The sequence below is a fragment of the Topomyia yanbarensis genome, chromosome 2 (genome assembly GCF_030247195.1).
Source record: "Topomyia yanbarensis strain Yona2022 chromosome 2, ASM3024719v1, whole genome shotgun sequence".
Classification (NCBI taxonomy): Eukaryota; Metazoa; Arthropoda; class Insecta; order Diptera; family Culicidae; genus Topomyia; species Topomyia yanbarensis.
Window position 1 is genome coordinate 32,348,651 of NC_080671.1, and position 20,520 is coordinate 32,369,170.

General features: G+C 39.1%; 2 protein-coding genes across 6 annotated transcripts in view; one reads left to right on the plus strand and one right to left on the minus strand.

Moving 5' to 3' along the window:
* Nucleotides 1-20,520, plus strand: part of LOC131682087 (klarsicht protein) — a 721,076-nt gene that overhangs the window by 674,800 nt on the left and 25,756 nt on the right. For all 5 annotated transcript variants that reach the window (XM_058963293.1, XM_058963295.1, XM_058963297.1 and 2 more), the window contains 2 exons: nucleotides 32-384; nucleotides 17,445-17,550. In XM_058963293.1, coding sequence (XP_058819276.1) covers nucleotides 32-384; nucleotides 17,445-17,550 — 459 coding nt within the window. The remainder of the gene's footprint in view (nucleotides 1-31; nucleotides 385-17,444; nucleotides 17,551-20,520) is intronic.
* On the minus strand, nucleotides 17,366-18,742 carry LOC131682090 (uncharacterized). Its single transcript, XM_058963301.1, has 2 exons — nucleotides 18,616-18,742; nucleotides 17,366-18,032 (listed from the first exon to the last, which is right to left on the minus strand). Exons 1-2 carry the CDS (start codon nucleotides 18,616-18,618, stop codon nucleotides 17,544-17,546), a joined length of 492 nt encoding a protein of 163 aa, XP_058819284.1. The 5' UTR covers nucleotides 18,619-18,742; the 3' UTR covers nucleotides 17,366-17,543.

Sequence of the window (20,520 nt, forward strand, 5' to 3'; positions counted from 1 at the left end):
TAGCTGCAATCTAATCCCATCCAACTTTCAGGTCACAACATGCACTCCTGGTCCAGCAAATCGGGCAGCCCGCCGCACCACTCGCTCGATAAAACGCTGACCGCACGCGGAAAACACCACGTCCTGTACGAAAGTCCCGACCAATCGGGAAGCGGTGGTGGTACGGGACTGGTCGGAAGTGGTCGCCGTCGGTCGCTGCGTTCGGTCGATAAACACAACACCTTCCTGCGATCGTTGTCCCACGAGACGAGCTCCAGCTCTAACAACGAGTTCGACGAGGATATGGAAGCGGAAGTGAAGAAGCTGCTGATCCAGAGCAAGCTGCGATACGCTAACACCGAAGCGCTCAAGGCAAAGTCGCACCTGCTCAAACCGGAGGACTATGTAAGATTGTTGATTCTCTATTACTGTGATGTTTGTTTGCGCTATGCATGCACCTACTGCTGCTGCCTCAATACGATCCTGTTTGTGTTGGTCTATATCTATGTGGAGCTGTGTTATGGTAATATTTGAGGCGATGTTCGGGAACAGGGGAGGTCGGCAGATTTAAGGGATAATGTTATTAGTTTTTGTAAAAAAGAAATCATGTGGGATTACTGTAAATATAAAAAAGTTGCTACTTGTTTCCAAATGCTTCTTTGGTTTATCCCACATCACCCAGGAGGCCATCTAAACTTAAACGTAACGCTTTTTTTCGGGTATAATCGGTTCCGTAAACATCATTCTTTCGGTATAAATTATTGGTTTTTATCATATTTCCAAAGACCATTGACGTATAGCAGTGACCGTTGAGTGTGGTTCCGGAGGGCAATAGTGGCGATCGATTGTTGTTTGACTTGGAGTGAGTAGTGTATTTTTGTTTTGTTGCCACTAACTTCGTAACTATTAATCAATCACAGATTCGTGTTTAAATAGATGATTAGCACCTCAAAAAAAAATGGGTTGGGTGCTTTTGTAACAAGCCGACCATAAAGCGTGCCTAAACTATTCTACTACTAATTATCATTAATAACCGGTTAGGTGGGGTTAATGTCGGTGAATATTTGATTCGGACGACTTTTAGTATGCGGGACGGCTTGATTGAACAAACGATTTGAGATAGGTGCCGAACATGGTTATGCTAATATCAATTCATTTTCTGCCGTTGTTGGTGCGTTTATCGTACCCGCAGTCGGAAACTGTTCGTTTGGGTCGTTTCATTGACACGTCCTCAAAATGTTGAGAAAATCGAAAGAAATTTACCAAGCAAAAAATTGAAAAAGTGTCGCTTCAAGAGATGCACCACTGTCGCCTTTAGGACTCCTTTAGCACTAAGGTTATTTCTCTGCCGAATATTTAAAAAATGATAGAAATCCTTTAATCACTACTTGGGTTCAGATCTAGTTTACTCGATTGAACTTTCAATTCAAGATGATCAGCATGACATTATCAAGTATTTCAGCTATCGTACACGAAATTAGAAAACTGAATTACAAAGCAACTTTATTGCATATTTAGCAAAAAGACTTCCACTATTCCTTCTAGTTGTAATACGTTCCACCAACTCGCTCGAAATAATTTAAAAAGTTAACTTCCTTTTATTTCACCAAATCTGCTAACTATTAATGGTGCTTATTTGCTGTTTTCGGGATGGTGGTTGGCCTTTTTCTACCGTCCGAGTGAACAAAATTCGACTTCTTCCGGTGTTATGGTGTTCTTGTTAACTAGCGAGGTGAGCTTTGCACCTTTGTTGGAACCTCCCTAGGGACTGAGTTGACGAATCGCAGAATTCTACGTATCCCGGAAAACAAGACATAGTGCTTCCAAAGCCATGTTGATCTACTTGTTCCACTATCCCTGCCTGTTAGCTGTGGAGGAGAGCATTGCTTATTCCGCTTCTCTTCCACAGCGAGAGGGGTTGGTGTTTTTGGACTACAGCGAAATCGCATAGCACACGGTAATGGTCGCATTAGGCGGCGTCGCATATTTATTGTTTGAAGCTTTAAAATAAATCGAATTTTCTTATTTATTATACTATACTTGAGTCCCATTTCCAAAGTGTTTACTGTGAAGTGTATGAAAGCAAATTGGATTTTTTACGAGTTGTCTACGTTAATGATAAATTACTTTGTTTTCCTTCAAAACACTGTGAACATTTCAGTTCAACCTACCAAATGTTCGTGCCAGTTTTCGTGTTGATAGTTGAATCTTGTTTTTTACACCTGACAGTACGTTTTTCTTTGTTCTTGCACTTAGTTTTGGTGGTTTCATTCTCCGGCTTGTACAATAGTACAACTGCGCAATTTGAGGTTAACAGAGCAGCAGGAGTGCAGCTCGGTGTGATAAGTGCATTGGTAGGCATTCTTGTGCTGAACTTAATCTGAAAATTTTCCGAACATATGTTAGGCAATTGGCTTTATAATCAGTTACAAACTAAAGGGAATCAGTTCCCCGAATACCTTTTCGTTGAATGGGTCATTTTGCAAAATGATCTCCATTTACGGAGAAAAGGATTTATTTGTTAGCTGTGCAAGCATCGAAAACAGTGAAAACTGAATTGGCATTTTATACAAGATTTTTCTATTCTCAAACGAAAGGTCAGTGAGCGCAAATTATCGAACGGATAGTAGGTTGAAAATATAAAACATTGAGGGTTTTCAAATAGGTGAAATACAGTAACAAAAAATACCCCATTCGATTCGTAGTCCAACCAAGCAGAGCTAAAAATATTCAAATTCATTGAATGAAAATTGATCATATTCAGCTGCATTCATTTTCAATATTCAGTGACGCAGCTGAAAATGTCAAACGAACAAACCGCCCATTCATCCATGCAGATTTTCATTCGGCTCCGATTATTGCACGAAGCGACCTTGCAGAAACGAATCAAACGCATCAAAGTAGGCCCTGGCACAATGTAAGCGATGATGATTGTTGTTTCATATGCTTTATCGACATTTGAAAACATTTTCCAAGATAATTAGTGTAATGAATATATTGTACGATATTCAACTGAATGAATAAGATGGATAGTTGAATGAATATGTTTTCTATTCACCGCGAGTCGCAACAAGTTCATTTTCAGCCGTCAACAAAGAGCTTCGATTATTTTTAACTCTGCAACCAAGAGTGTCGCTTGCAAATTCTTGACAAAAATTTGTAAAGGAATTTTTCAACACATTTCCAACTAGTTTACATTGGAAAATTTGGATTTGAATGTTTCGTTCGTCAGTAACTGACACCAACTTGCTGCCCCAGTTAGACGATATATCCAAACTAACACCAAATTGACGCCAGTTTGCCACTAAAGCCAAACAGTTCACAAAACGTATGTGAACGCCTAAAGCAACTGCACCTGGTACCGAGTAATGTCTCGGTTAGCGAAGCACAGAAGCTCTGGTCGCTGACAAGTATAGGGAAACGAACTGTCTTTTAGCCTGCGAGTATGCAACATTTAAAGTTTACATTTTCTCTAACTGGTGACACTGTATGCATTAAAAAATTCATTGCAAGCAAAATTAAGAAAGACAATCTTTCTTGAAAAGTTACTAATAGCGCCCTCTTTTCGATGAAGTGTGAAAAAAGAATTTTGTAGCCAAATAAATTACTCAGATTATATGCTATAATTCTCCCAAACGTACAATTTTGCTGAACCCAACTGTTTTTGTTGTTGTTAAAATTGAATTAATTTGCAGTCCTCGACAATGTTATAGGCAATTAAATGTAGTGACAATAATTAGTGGTAATTTGTTTTGTACGATTTGATTCAAAGTTAGAGCAGACACTCCTGGTGCGACTGGGAATCGATTGTTGTGGCCTCTCTGACCTACGGATCATGAAACTAACAACAGCATTTTGATCCGGAAGTATTATTTATTCAGTGGTGAAAATGTTATCAGGATTCATAAACTTATTAAAAATTTATCGTAGATGGAGACAAGCATAGCATAAAAAATCTAGGTCAAGGTCAAATACCGTTCAGCAGATTGGCCAATGCCAATCTGCTGAACGGTATTTGACCTTGACCTAGAAAAAATAAAATTTACAAACAAATGTATAATTGCTTGTTGTATAGTAGAAAACAAACTCTATGGTAAAGTAGAAATCATCCTTGACTAAGATATTTAATGATCCGCTTCAAGACCTACGAAGAACAGCTCATGTTGTAAAGAAGGAAAATTATAATTTGAAGTTGTTTCTTTACCTATAGAACGGTTTTCTAACATTTTGCGTAACTATTGTTTAGGCCAAACGGATCAGTTTTAATAGGATTTGCATGTTAAAACTACTACTATCGATACTACTGTCAACACGTGAGTTTAATGATAGTGTAATGCAAAAAAATGTTTCATAAAACATCCAACCGAAGCAAAGCTTTAATTACTGGGTTGGCTGAAGCTCTGAACAGCTGAGTGTGGGTGACGAAAATTTAAGTTTACCTTTTTACTGCACCATCTGACTGCGCGTCAACGTGCTTCTCATTCGACTAGCGAGCGATGAATGAAGCCCAAAAATACATGCAGGTTCCCAATATGAAACGAAGCCCCTTAGGAGCTCCACATTGACAGCTCCGCCTGAAATAGACGGGGACATTTCGATTTTCTGTGTTGCTGCCGACAGATTTTCTGAAAATCAGTTTTTGAGTCAGTTGTTTATAGAAGTCATATATACTTCGAAATTTAATACAATAGTGGCGCACTTTTTTCTGACTGGTTTGTGCGAATTACCGCTCAGTGCAATAAAAGTTACTATCGTTCAAAAACTCTACCTGATATTTATATCGAAATTTTGAAAATGGGCCCCTATATTGAAAGGAAAGTTGTAGTTACGACAAAATAGAGTTATGTCGGCTTATGACAGCGCTCAGATCTTCGAAATACTGACATTTTCGGATGAGCTTGAAAGAGTAATGGTACTGTTATCATCTGAAAGTTTTGGTTGGTGAGAAAAATCATATTTCAAACAAACAGAAGGCATTCTATTTTCCATGAAACTTCAGGGAGATTTTGAAAGTGAATGCTGATTGCGGCAAATTCGCGCAAAACTAGGTATTTGGATTTTAGATTTCTCACCACTAATAGTTCTAGAATCAGGTAATACAATTAGAATGCCGTTATTTTCAAGGTAAACAAAGCAAATTCAAAAGAAGACCACCATCTCGTTTCCAAGATTAGTATTTCATAGTTGAAGAATATTTTCTTTACAAAAGTCATAGAAATGAATAAACGCTTATTTAAAAATAGGGTTGACACCTTCGGTGATGCTTTCACTCGGAGATTTTAATGACTTTGGATTAGGAATGGGCGATGTCGAGGCGATTTTTTCATTTTTGTCTCGATGCAACATCGACTTTCTTGACAAAAAAATCGATTTTTCTTCCTAAAAATCTATGGAAAATGATAAAATTTCTTACCTTCGATCATTTTTATATCGGAAAAGCGATTTTTTCATCTAATCTTTCCTGGTTCAATGTTTGACAACATCGATTTTTATTAATTTAAAAAATGTAGCAAAATCGATTTTATTTTCCAAAATGCCCATCATTACCTGGGATAGGCTTTTTTAAGCACCCGCTAAGTTTAAATGAGATAATGAAATAGACTCTTTTATTCTTTTTGTAAGTCGTCGAGATATCGATTACCAAAATTGACTCATATTCACCTGCCACGCTTTGTTTTGGCAAAGCATAACGCACACCACTGGTCCGAGCTTTTTCTATTAAGCTGTAACTTTTTTCGCTTTTGTAAAGCGTTTTGTCAATTTGTATAGGTGGGAAATTTCAACTCCCCAGCTAACGACAAAAATCCAAAAGCACTGGCCACTCTCGCTGTGGAGGATAAGCCGAACAAGGATTGCCCTTTCCCACAGCTAACAGAAGAAGGAGAGTGAAGCAGGCGGGAAAGCGGTAACGTCTCGGAAGCACACTGCGATGTCTTCCGGAATTTTCGCTGGGCACATCATCATCACAGTTGCTAGGGAGATTCCAGCTTTGAAGCTTTTCTCTCTGGTCTACAGTCAATGACTGCTGCAGGTGCAGCCAACATTAACACCAGAAGTACTTGTTTGAAACAAACAAATCCAGTTAAAACTATTCATCGTCTCACTAGACCCGGAGAAATTGATGTAATACCCAGGTCTCAAAAAACGGGAGGCGGTGGGTCAAACCCGGAGGGATGGCAACTCTGTATTAAAATGTTACTTCCAAAAACTCGTGGAATGGAGATCGTTAGGGCAGTATATAAAAGAATGCCGGCCAAATTTCACCAAAAGGTTCACTGTGGCACCCTGTATCGTTTAGGGAATCTGTGTATGATAGTAGTCGGCATACCATGCCAGCAAACATCACAATAGCAAGTTGAAACACAACCTGATTACTGACAGTCTTACAAAGAAGCCGTACGAGCAAGTTTTAATCAAGTATAACTGATGTATTCTGATGGCCCGTGGAACTTACATAAAAAGTGACTTTCCACAAACCCCGGGTCGAAAATTTGACTTTGCAAATAATTTCACTCACGCGTTGATGATTTGGCAAGGCATTTGCAGTAGCGGAAGGAACAGCAAAGATTTTATTACTGTAGAGACTATAAATGGACAGCAGGGTGTCATAGAATGGCAAAAGCAAATTTATAAACAAGAAGTACGAATCTGCCAAATTGTCCAAATTTTTGTCCAATCGAAAAATGTTTGGCCTATTAACAAGCGTAATGTAGCAAACATCATCTGATTTGAAGAAGTGTTGGAAAAGTATGACCGATAAGGTTGACAGTACTACTTTGCAATAATTAATCCGAAAAGTACGAAAATGCATCCGGATAGAAGAAGCGCATCTTTTATCCTATTTTTCCTTAAGACTTTGAAAAATCTACAAAAGGATACCCCTAGTGTTTGTGTACGTCATTTCCTCTCGGGGAAAGACCTTTTTGTGTGGCCAACTTTTAAACGGAACACTTTATTGTAATATTCCATTCTGTGAAGTTGATTCCTTATTTCAAACATGAGCAGTTATTTGAATCTGTATTGACATCGAACTGAATTCATATTTTGACAAAAGGGTAAAATCAACATTAAAAAGCATTTACCGAGTTCTACTACGTTCATTATTGTATTACACGTAGGACACTTTTCCCCTACAGTATTTTGGAAGTAAAATAGTAACAAATCGAAATTTTCGCAATGTTTTTCAATCGCAAGTGTACCAAAAAAGACAACTTCTCGGTATTATAAATTTATGAAACACGGTTTCGATTTTTTTTGAGTTTTCATAAAAAGTGTTTTTTGTGGTTTTCGAAGTTGTAGAGTGGGTCACTCAACTTTTCTTCTCAAAAATGCATATAAATGAAGTTAAATGTAAATATGGGGTTTTCGAGAACGCTAATGGCTAATTGAAACAAACTAGAGTGATGAGCCTATTTTCGCTTTGCCTCTATTATCACCCTACGCATTTGAAGCCATTGGTTTGAGCAGTGTCTGTCTTGTGTCTGATAATTAGGACACTCGATTTGAGTTTTCGTTGCGTTCAAACACGAACATTTTCCCGTTTTCAGGTCGGTTTTATTATTAAATTCGTGCTTTAAAACGAAGTAAATATCTCATTTTTCCTTATTTTGTACATGAGCAGTTCTTTTGAATTTGAACTGGCTCACAAGTAAACCTGTTCCACTCGATTGGTTGGTTTACTCAAACATATGAGTGCTCTTTTGCTTTAAAACCACTAAGCGTTGGCAAGCACTCAAATAAAAGTGATCTAGAAAAATGTTTTTCATTGCAACTGCCGTCTTATTCAGAAACAGAACTTTTTTTTGGAAAAGTTCAATTGTACTTTTGTGAAGAACGCATTTCTAAGCTGCAAAAACTTTTCAAGGTGTTTATAGTGCAATGTAAATTGATCACTTGATTTGTTCCGGCTACAGATACGATAGCACAGGAGACCTGTGGGTGAATTGACCAGAGAAATGTTACAAATTCAAATATTTCGTTATTGGTCACAATTTTCTGAGAAAATATAACTACGATTGCCACCCTTCCGGGTTTGACCAAAAGGCTCCAGTGGTTGGTGGCAATCTCATGGGCTCCGGGTTCTACTTCAATTTCTCCAGGTCTTGACAATTTTAAGTTTTCAGTAGAGAATTCATTTGCATTTTTGTAATATATTTAAAACATATTAAGTAGTGTTTTCACCCCGTTTAAGTTTCAGATTTATTTTGCCTCACTGACCCTTCTCTTAAAGGTGGCCCAGACGCGTCTATGCAGTATTTCAGATGTCGTACAGTCAACAAGGATAACGAAATTAAAATCAACATTATTACAACTTGGATAAAAGTATTCCGCTATTTGCTAAAATCAAAAATTTACATTTCACTAAGTCGCTCAAAATCGATAAAAAAGTTAACTTCCTTGAATCTCATAAAATCACCTCACTATTGTGAGTTGCTGCTGTGGTCCTAATCCAATCCAATCGGTCGGGTTAACATCAAACACCTTCTTCCAGTGTTGGTTGCTCCTGTCGCGGTCCCTAATTGTTGGCTCGCTTTCCTCCTTTGTTAGACCTTCCCTATCGACTGTGGTTATGAAAATACCACAGTGAGCTTCCCAATGTGATATCGCTATCCTACCTGGTCCGCCAGGTTTTCCGCACTCTTCTGCTCCAGTTAGCTGTGATGGTGGGCAATGTTCAATCGAGTTATTCTCCACAGCGAGACTGGCGGGTGCCTTTGCGGTTAGCCGGAACCTAAACTAAACACTAAACCGACAAAACAACCACAATAAATTCACAAACGCGAAAAATTTAGAGCTTAATGTAAACGACATTTTTGTGTTGCCAATTCGAACAAAAACACGTGCACATGTTCGCACGAACAGTCGAATTCCATGTGCGTACACGGGGTACATACACACAGGTTCAGTGTTCTCTTTTTTCTCCACTCGTCATAGCAAGTGTTCCTGCGTTTACTCATGTGTATCTTCAAGGCTTCTCCCGGGCTAGTAAAAATCTCCGGGTTAAAGCCTCACCATAGACGGCAATTCTAAACACAACTCGTCGCTGTTGTGCTATCTTATGACAAACGCCATTTTGGGGTGAACTGAGCTAGATATGCCACATTTCTTGTCTGAAAAATCTCTAGAAAGTGGCGTTTTCAGAATTTTGACATTCTGCTTGGTTACTGAGATATAGCGAAAAAGGTGCTGAGAATTTTTAATTTTTTTGCTTCAAATTGCTGTGTCTGGGGATTGGCTCAAGTTATCCTAATGTATAAGATGATATCGTATGATATCGCTCTAGAGGCAATGGTACGATCACTGTCACCAATGCAATAATCGTGCATGCGGTCGAAGTCCCAAGGGTTGCAGGTTCGAATCCTGCCTCTGGGGTGATATTTTCCACATAACTGCTTTCGTTTAACTATCCAATTCGATTTATTTCTTCGTTGGACGTTACCAAAAATGTCTTAAAAAGATATTGCTACTTACGTCAAAATTGAAAAGAAAATGAATTAATTGATGGTCAAAATAATAACGATTATAGACAACACTTCTCTTCGGACTCAGGATACTGACAGCAAACTCGCAAACAAGCGACGGAGCGTTCTACATAAAAGATGGTTGTGTTAAGCAATACGATAACGGGCCTCTTCGCTCCGAGGAGGAGTCGGCGGTAATTACAAACCCTCGAACGTAGTTGCTTCAGAGCTTTCGCAATGGCTGCCAAATTGATGGAGGTGTCAATTTTACTCTGTGTATAACTCATTTCTATTTATTAACGATTCGCTGGTGGATTCATTAGGAGGTGGCATGATAATCGCACGAAAAATTGGTGAACTTTATCTCTTATTTTTAATGCAAGTGTTTTCTTTTTGCTGAACTGGTCATTTGGCCAAATGAATACAACTTAAGGAGGAAAGGGTTATTGAACACAACGCAACAAAATAATAGTTATCTGTACAAGCATCGAATACACTCGAAAGTATATACGCATTTTCGGTTGCCAAACAAAAATGATCGAACGAATATTTAGTAGGATTAAACTATAAAATATTGAAGGCCGCACCCATATAGTCTGTTCCAACAACATGGCAACAACGCTTAATGTTAATTATTGTAGCGCCAAAGCGCCATCCTATAAGCACCAAGATTGGTAGATTCGAGATCAAAATTAGTAATCGCATGTCAATCTCAAATCAAAGAACTTAGCATTTCAAATGATATCTAACCTGCAACGACAACTCTTGTGTCAGATGTGAGTCCAAAATTGTCGTAGCATTTTTCCAAGAACAATAGTAGTATTCTAGTCCAGGCACTTACTGGACATTGCAGCTCAATTATCTCACAGCTACTACTCAGCGTGCTGAGTATTATTCGTGGGATCTTTGTGAATCCGCTTACGTAGCTTCATATCATTCAACCAATAACTGCCCTCATGCATGGGAAAATTCATTCACTCGCGCTACTGTTGCTAGCTGTACATCACAAAGTAACCAAAATTTTATGCTCACTAATTAACTATGAACAACGCACCAAGGGAGAAGTCTAAAAACTTCACAGTACGTCACTAGATGAAAAAACTGCGAATAAACAATGAAGCTTAAAATTTTTAGGAGCGTTGTCAATATTTCGCTAGTGATTGTCACGTAGCTTTGCGAAGCTCACGACGGTTTCTTGATGCATGAATAAAACATACTACCTATTGTTTCACTGGATTTTTTGCTGACAGAGCGCTTTATAAGTTGTTTTGAGATTCACTACAAGCAATGTGGTCTACTGTAGTTCTTTGCGGCTCATTTGTTAGCGGTGCATTGTTGCAAATTTTGATAAACATTGATTATCAGCTAGTCTTAGAACGGTAGATGATTTTCCAAGTTTTAATTGTATTGTGCGATTATGAAAATGAAACGAAACCGTATAATAAAAATCCTATGCAACCGAACCGCTCGAGTAGAGCTTCGCTAACGAAGTCATCCGCGTTGGGGAAGGATAGAATAAAGGCACAACTCATGTGCTTCTTCAGCAAACAGTAAGCGATGCTTATTGAGTTACGATTATCACTCCATTGAATTGACAACGATTCTCTTCTGAATGTCTCACTCATTGGAATCATTATTGAGAGAAATTGAAACTAACCATCATTTTATTTACAAAATAAATACGGTTATGACGATTACCTCATTACAAACAACGACCTAGTATTATCAAACAGGCGGTTCCACACAAATAGCTTTGCATAATAGAAACAGAAAGGTGGAGAAAAAATCAACAAAGCACCGCATGCTGCCTGAATACAATACACTAATAATATTTCGTTTACCATACCAATACAAAATAAATGGTACTCAATTTGTCTATTATTTCAATCCGCTCTCTCGCATGGCTTCTGTGAGAGATAGTTATGAATCTGCGCTGGACGGCTTCAATTCTTTGGCTCCAAGTTGCATGGTAGGGGCACCAGACGACGTTTGCGAATTCCAACTGTGAGCGCACCAGCGAACAATACAACGCTTCGAAGCACAAAGGGTCCCGGAATTCGTTGGATATTTTGAACATAAAGCCTAGTAGACGATTAGCTTTGTCAATGATCGCTGAGAAGTGATGGGTGTACGTTAGCCTTTCATCAAGGATGACGCCCAAATCTTTTACATGATCAACGCGTTGCAGCTGAGTTCCAGCGATGTTGTAGTTGAAAGTAAACATGTTCCTCGTTCGATGAAAACTGATAACAAAGCATTTAGCAACACTAAGAACCATCATGTTTCATTTACACCAACTATAAAAGGTATCAAGGAGATACTGTAGCTCACGGCAATCGGTTTCTTTCCTTATAATTAGAAATACTTTGAAGTCGTCGGCGAAGAACAGTTTCTCTCCACGCATTAAGACGAAAGCCACATCATTAACGAACAGTTAAAACTGTAGCGTACCAAGTGTACTACCTTGAGGAACTCCAGAATGGTTGGAAAAGTACTCAGATTCATTGTCACCAATTTGAACAACGACTTTTCGGTGAACAAGGTATGATCGAAGCCAACGGCAGAATCGGGCAGTGCATCCAAGTTTATCAAGCTTCGTTAGCAGTATCTCATGGTTAACAGTGTCGAAAGCAGCCTTAAGATCTGTGTAGATCGTGTCCACCTGCAGTTGTTTGGACATTTGTTCCGTACAAAAGGATGTGAAGGAGACCAGGTCCGTCTCCACCGATCGACCGGGAAAGAATCCGTGCTGACAAGTGCTTATGTAATGTTTACTAGCAGAGAACAGCACCTCGTTGATAAGCGATTCGAACATTTTTGACTCGACTCTCAGCCAAGTGATTCCCCGGTAGTTCTCGATGTTGTTTTTGTCACCTTTCTTGTGTACCGGAAACATGACTGAACACTTCCAATCATCGGGGAATTTTTGCTGCTGAAGTGACACATTGAAAAGGTGCGCCAGTGGAATCGCTAAAATATCCGAACATTTTTTGAGAACAGCTGAAGGCATTGCACTTAGTCCTGGAGCATACGACGATTTCGTTTTTTGTATTGCAGAGAGAACCGGTTGTTCTGAAATGGTGAATACATCCATATCCACCGCACCAACGGGAACATCACGGGACGCGTTGGCGAGCTCGATGGCAGTTGGCGCATCAGTAGTGAAGACACTCGAGAAGTAACTGGCAAATAGGGAACACTTTGTCGCCGTCGTAGTCGCTACTTCACCATTGTAAACTATCCTAGACAGAAGACCCGTTTCCTTCCAGAAGCCCTTCGGATTTCGTCGTAAGTTTTGTTGGATGCAGTTCACATATCCTTTGTACAGCAATTTATTATAACAGCGGTACTCATTACTGGCTATTGCGAAAAAGCACATGAGAATAGGGCATCGTCGATTTGAGTACGCACGTAGAGCTTTGGCACGGATGCGTTTCAGATTCCGAAACATTGCGTTCGACCAGGGAGGCTTCCTGGGAGGTTGATAATTTGGAACAGATTTTTCAACACAGTCAAGGAGTAACCGATTATAGAGATCAACTGCAACATCTACATCCACTTGATCAAGTAGTACACTCCAGTCAATCAGCAACATTGAGCATGAACTTTATTCATCCTGGGATCGAATGCATGGTCGAGATATCGAACGATACCATCTTCCCCTATTGTATTCTCGTTATTAGTTGGGACTTTAGTGAGAGTGTGATTTAAAAGATTGAGCGATCGTCGCTGGAGTATTCTCAAGCGTCACTCAGAACGCGTGGGTTAGGTGTATGCACTCCAAATGCAAAGTTTTGCTCCACACCCTCTCATCTCGTCTTTTCAGCCGCGAACAGATTCTGAACGTATTTATCATGTTCTAGTCGATCTGCTGGGAGCTTGGTACTCGTTCGCCTTGTTGATATTGCACCTTGGTGTTAGTAGTTTTCCTGCGTCGTGTGTCGCCCAGTTGAAAAATGGAGATGCACTCTTCTGCCAGGAAAACCTCTTTGATGTGTATGACGTGTGTATGCCTTAAAATTAATCGGAACGCAATAGATTCTAAAAATTATAGCACCCATGGATAACCCCAAGTTGCTAGATATGTTAAGATACCACAAGATTGAAAATCGTTTAATGTTTGAACATTTAAATTCAATTTTCCTGTGACAAGTTATTTTACAGATAAATTGTACAGATTCAATTCAAATTAGCGTTCCGGCTAATTTTAAGGCCTAATGCTCCACGGAACTTTTTTGGTGCTTGGTACTAAGAGTGATAACTTGCCCCTAGATACCAGGCCGGTATTTTTATTATCGTCTGGTGTCACACTTATTTTAGTTCATTACCCATCGGGACTTCGATGGGATACTGAACTAAAGGAGACCGTCAATTTTTGTACCTTACCCAGTTAACAGCAGGAAAATTAAATAGATCCTATCTGATATTTACCGTCAGTGATAAATTTGATATGGCGGCAAAATACAAAAAAAAAATTTGGTCTGGCAAGCAATCTGCAGCTGCGGCAAACGAAGGTAAATTTACGTCACAATCGGGATTATGAACCAGGGAAGGGAACTTATCACAAAGAGTGCCTTCAATAACATAGACTATCTCTTTTTAAAAATACTGGTTCTTGTTTTTTGCCTGATTCGTAGCTTGGTAACTGATGCGGATAACCACAAGTCACATTAACCTGCGCAAAGCAAATCGAATGCCGTTTTTTGGCACCGTTCAAGTAGAAAGGACCTCACACGACAGAGCTGAACTCAATAGTTGGGAAAAGCAATGCGCAGTACTGCAATTTTAAGCAATATGCGCCGGCGAAGTCTCTTGCAATACGCACGATGAGATCCCGTATTTACGATGTTTTACCGACGACGAACGAGACGTATTGCTTAAAAGGCAGTCAATAATTCAGGACGACTAACATGGAGCAAATCGGTTGTTTTTTCCTTGTAAAATTAGTGCGCATTTGCTGGGCTTGATGATAATTTGTTTAAAATCGCACCACGCTGCGAAACTGTCCAGTTGAAATTAGTATCAGCAATCGAACGAATCTGAAAATACTTTTTCAGAACATCCGTAACTGACAGCCGAGGCCCTTTCGAAACAAGGTGCACATCGTTAAAAAACAATAAAAAAAAGTATCGGACCACGGTGACATCCCTGTGGAATAGCGGAAGTTGCATTGAAATTGTTGTACTGGAATTTGCCTCCGGTGAGTGACCGGCAGTACGATGCAGTCCACTGCATGATCGGGATGATCTGAGTGGAAGAAGAAATACTATCGGATTGGTTGTATGGTCTTATGTTCCATTTAAAAAAGGACCATAAATTCAGTTGTAATGTCTATCTGAGCCAAACAAATCCTCAATATCGCCTATGCGCACCCTGTTCTGTTTTACAGACTGGGCCTGTTGGCTGAATTATGAGACGGTACATACCAAAGCAGACCATTTACGACGGACCAGATGTTTACCCTGTGATATCTGTTGGATAAGTTTCGAAAATACGCCTAGCGGACTCACCATCCGTTTGTGATTTTCAAGGCAGCGTACGATTCAGTGAAACGAAACGAGCAGGGTAAAAATTTAACGGAAGAATAACCAGAGATATCTCATGTTAGAAGGTCATCGATTCGATGGAAAGAAAGTTGCAGTGGTGTCCAAATATGTCGTCACACTTGCACATTTTGCAGATGTCATTACAATCGTATCTTGACGATTTGGTGTTAGTCATACATACACACTTTACAAAATGCCATGCCAAAACAGCCATTCGTATAATAATCTGATTAATGATTTTCACACAAATCGAAAGCAACTACGGCAACTGAATAAGATTCAAAAACTTTCTTAAACTTTTTCAATGTTTCATATAACACTTAATGAAAACATCTATTGAGCTTGCATTACCGAATAATATTTATTTTTGGCCTACTAGAATAACTTTACACATCAGACTACGTTTCAGGAAGTCATAAGATTTCATTTCTATTCTTCCCTGACTATTGAGATGGGATCCGAATCCCGACTAGCAATTTCTAGACAAAAAGAGCTGAGCATTCCGAGGCACAAATACCTAGCCCCATTCCTAATTCTAAATTTTCAGTTGTCGGAAACTTTAAACCTTTCAATTTCAGTGGCATAGGAATTAGACTTAGGACTCGCTGTTCGAAATGACGAGAATAATTTTCATTATTTGGCATATTAACTGGGTTCGCACCAGACAATCATGTTTATCATAGGATTTGTGTCTGCTCGTCAGATGTTTTTATTTATTTTGATTATAGAGGTTTTAACCCTAGGGTCATTAAACTCTTTTCGGATTAGAGAAATCTCTTTTGGAAAAATCTGCGAGGTTGAATCGAACCCAGGTGGGCTGCGTCTTCAGATGCCAATTAAAGAATGTTCTGCTACGAATATGTTGAGTTTTTTTTATATACCGAGGAAATGCGCATTGTTCGGTCCGAGTAGGATGATGGTTAATGTTTCATGTTTTCAAGCAAACACTAATCTTTGATGAAACAGGACTTATACCCAATAATCAGTTTGGTGGAGAGCACTTTCTACTGACATGGTCAATTCTTATTGGTTCGGATGTCTTCATGGCTGGTTAGTATGTGTGTGCTGCTACTTACAACTGAGTTTATCGATACTCATGATTTGGGGGTCCTGCTAATTGTTAACTCTTTTGACCTAGGGTATGATGACCTGAGAGGAAATTAATTGTCGAGTATTTCTTATGATTTCGCTCAACCAATCACAATGTCCCTTGGAAATGGCAAGTCGTTTCCTCAAGTCGGTGAGATTTATGCGAGTTGAATCATATAGATATTCAGGTCGTTTAGATTTAGTTCATTTTGCGCAAATGTTTTCTTTGAGATTAGAGATTGACATTTTCCACAGTGGTTTTGAGAACACAATTCTCGAGATTTACCTAACTAACATCCAAACAACTGCCAATGAACACTATGAAAGGAATTATCGAATTATGTTATGAGATCAAAGAGAAACAGAACAATTATAGTGAAATAAGTAGTTGCTTGTAAGGGCCAATACTGCCAACTTCTTTAACCGTATTTATTAATAATCGGTTGATCAAATCTTCTATTTCGGGTTAGCAAGTTAAAAAAATCTGTTGTATAATAGTGTGGAATATAAACAAAAAAAAATCACGTAAGTCAAACAAAAACATTATCTAAAAGTGATCAAGCAATCTACTTTAAAGTTGATGATGTTGACATTTTCAATCAGACTCATACTTCTAATCAGACCATCAACTTCCATCGTTGTGGTTCATTAAGTTCGTTCACTAGAACTAATTAATATTGTGCTACTAATAACTGCAAGGTAGGTTTTGCTTGCTTCAATTGTTCCTACTAACTTATGTAAAGGCCAAATTACTAACATGAATGAGAAAATATAAAAAGTGCTTCTCTGCTACTAAAGTCGATTATTTGCTTGTAGACACTTGCTCTGGTTCAGTATTCTATAAAAAAATCACATTTCTGTGAATTAAAACCGTTGCGTTGGTTTATAACTATTAAAATCTAGCATTTACTACATTTCATGGGTCTACATTGGTACCTTCCTGTGTAGTATTGAAAACGAGTCTATTCTTTACATTACACCCTGTTCTGAATTTCGATCGAGTTGATCCTACAAACGATACTTATTGGCACTATCAACTCTGAATTCAAATTTGATTCGATCAAAGTAGGCCTCCGCTCGAAAAGCAGAACTTGAGTAATAGTTCGCTTGGTAATATTTGAACTCAGCAGATTTTCCTCCGAAAATGGAGCTGCTGTTACGCATCCAAAGTCATAGTATTACCACAACTCACAACTTTACTTACCGCACAAACATGATCATGGCTACCAACTTGTTCGACATCATAAACAAAAAACAAACCAGAAACTAATGCCATCAAAAAACAAACGCTTGTTTCGCTTTTCAAAATGATCCCTTTATTAACTTTAATTTCTTTCGTTTCTATTCCATTCCCGATCGCCACCCGTAGGACGAAATCATCAAAACATGCCGGGAGAACGTTCGCTGCCTGGAAACGGTGCTGCTGTCCCAACCGGGAACGGTTCTGACGGCGGCCAAGTGTCAGGATTTACGAGGTAAGCGGATAACGAAACAATTGCATCATCATCATCGTCATCGCAAAACTGCTACCACCGCCAGTTCTAATCCTCCGTTCAATCACAACCGTCGCAAAGTGTACCGGTACGATCGCATTGACGACAGTCGTGACAATGACGACGAACACGTTAACGACGATGAGAAGTTTCAGAGTAGCACTAGCAAACAGAATGTAGTCAACCGGACGATAGACGCCGTCGAAAGCGACAAAGTAGGCAATGACGAGGAAAACGAGGACGACGACGAATCGTCCGATGACGATAGTGGCGTGAGGGTGGAGAAAGGAAAACCGCCGCCCCACCGGAAGCTGGTTGTCGTTCGGCAGGAATGTCGATGCGCCCGAATCACCCGTTTCATAGCTACTGTGATCGATTTTTTGCTCGATCTGGGCAATTTGTTGCGTAACTTTACATTGTACAGATTTTTCGTTGGTATGCTTAATGGATTTTACCGCCGATTGCTGTGAATGGCAAGGAAACGGCATTGGTGATCGAGATCTAGGTACAGAATTGACAGATTTTGAGTGTCATCTGAGTTAGAAGCTATTCATGATATTTTCAGTTTGTGACAGTATTCATTGTCTTATGTTAGTTGATTAGTTCCAATATTTTTTCACGTTGTTTATTGCACATCATTAATGTATTTGTTATCACCACTGCTTTTTATTGCACATATGTAGTTAATTGCTTTTTTGTAGTAATAAAATTCATTTTGCCTTTTCTAAATTGAAAAAAAAAAACTTTTTCGGCTTTTCATTTTAAGTAGCTATTTGCGTGTGACTGTCTAAAATTTTGCTTTTTCTATGTTTGCTATCATTTCTATGTTTGTTTGTTTATAGTTTTTAAAAAGAGCAAATGTTAGAGTGAACCTTTTTTCAACCATTCTATGATTTGGATTTACACTATTTCTTTCTGCAAATTTCACGCTTTCCTACTTCTATCTACGCCCCACTAGGTAAAATTTCAACACTAACACTTTTTATTCTGAAGCTAGACACCCTAATCATCCGTCAATTCTGTTAGTCCTAACCGATCACCACTGACCATTTCCACTAATTTTCCCGATCACAATCACACTGTCGGCTGTCTGCTAGAACACTATCGTGTTCGTCCGTCCAAACGTGTGCACTGACTGTTTGTTACGTTGCATCTGATTTTCATTGCACTGCGTGTTTCTGAAACCTCTGACCTTGCTGTTATTATTTTACTTGTTTGAAGTTCTGATACATGATACTTGAGAGGGAACACCTGAAAGATGATATCCGGTGGTGGGTTTGTGTTTTGTTGTTCCGAACAATAGGTAAGTAGACTCGGAACACATGTCTGGGCACATGATAGCACGTGCTGCCGGGGAATTCATCACAACTCGTGAAGTCGTTGGTTTGTTTTCATTCATATGTAAGTTTTTTCATGAATGATCATTGCTAATCGCTTAGTTCGTTATAGGGTATGGGAACCAGTTATTGCTATAATATCAGATAACTATCAATCAATAATTGAAAATTAAAATTGTATATTGTTAATGTACATAATCCTTAGTAACAATTTAAGTTTTATGGAAGTTTTTTAAGCCACTCATAAAACTTAGGTTGCACTTGTAGTATGCTATAAAACTTCAATTTGTTACTTGGGAATTGGTTCTATTGTCATAATTGGTTTGTTAACTCCAAATACCGAATAAACACAGGAAATTGGACATGGGCATTTTTGCATTGTTATGGAAGCATGTACACTTTTAGTGTCTACTCTTTGGAAAAACCGAATAAGGATGGAGAAACAGAAATCTTCTGAGAATTTTATCAGGTTCAATGTAACCTCTAATTCTCTTACAAGTATTGTACTTGTACTGTAAGAATCAACTGCAAAGTCTGTTGAAAACATCAAATTGATTGATCAAACGAATTTACAATAGAACCACTACAAGTACAACAACATACAACAAGTGATATTAAATAGGAGTCATGAATTTAAGGGGTGAACTCATCATGTTCCTCAAAGAAGAGCTATCTTGTGATTTTTTTTAAAAGGGAAAATGTATTCAATTTGGACATCAATAGATTTCAAAAAGATATAGATAAGAAAAATGTAGGGGTGGTCACCGCTTGCCAGGACGTCCCGGACTGGCACATAGGGTGATCTACCTCGGGCCCGAAGGGAATCTATTAGTTGGGACCTGGCAACACGGGACTCTGCGCACAGCCAAACAACATGCTCGATGTCGTGATAGCCGTTCTCACAAACACAATGATTACTGTCAGCAAGCCCTATACGACGGAGCAAGCCCTATACGATGCGCATCAAACGAGTAATGGTTGGACATGAGCCTTGACATCGTACGAATAAAGTCCCGGTTCACATCCAAGCCCTTAAACCAAGCATTCGTTGATACCTTCGGGATAATGGAATGTAGCCACCGTCCCAGATTCCCATTACTCCATGAAGTTTGCCAACTATCGGGCGTCCTCTGACGAGAGATACTGAAAAATTCATTGAAGCAAATTAGTCTTTCGTAAGTGTCGCCTTCTAATGCGTCCACCTTGGCTAAAGAGTCCGCCTTCTCATTGCCCGCAATAGAACAGTGTGACGGGACCCAAACCAAGGTAATCTGGTAAGATTTTTCAGATAAAGCACTCAGATATTCCCGTATTTTCCCCAGGAAATACGGTGAGTGCTTTCCAGGCTTCGCCGCATGGATGGCCATTGAGAGCGGAGACTGTCCTAAACGAATAAGTAATGGTCTGCGGGTAGGGTGTCAATGATCCCGAGAGACTACTGAATGACAGCTAATTCTGCGACGTAAATTGAAGCAGGATCATTGAGTTTGAACGAGGCAGCAAGATTTTCGTTGAAGATACTGAAGCCTATGGACCCGTCGAGAATTGATCCGTCAGTGTAAAACATTTTGCCGCAGTCGACTTGATGGTATTTATTATAGAAAATATTTGGGAC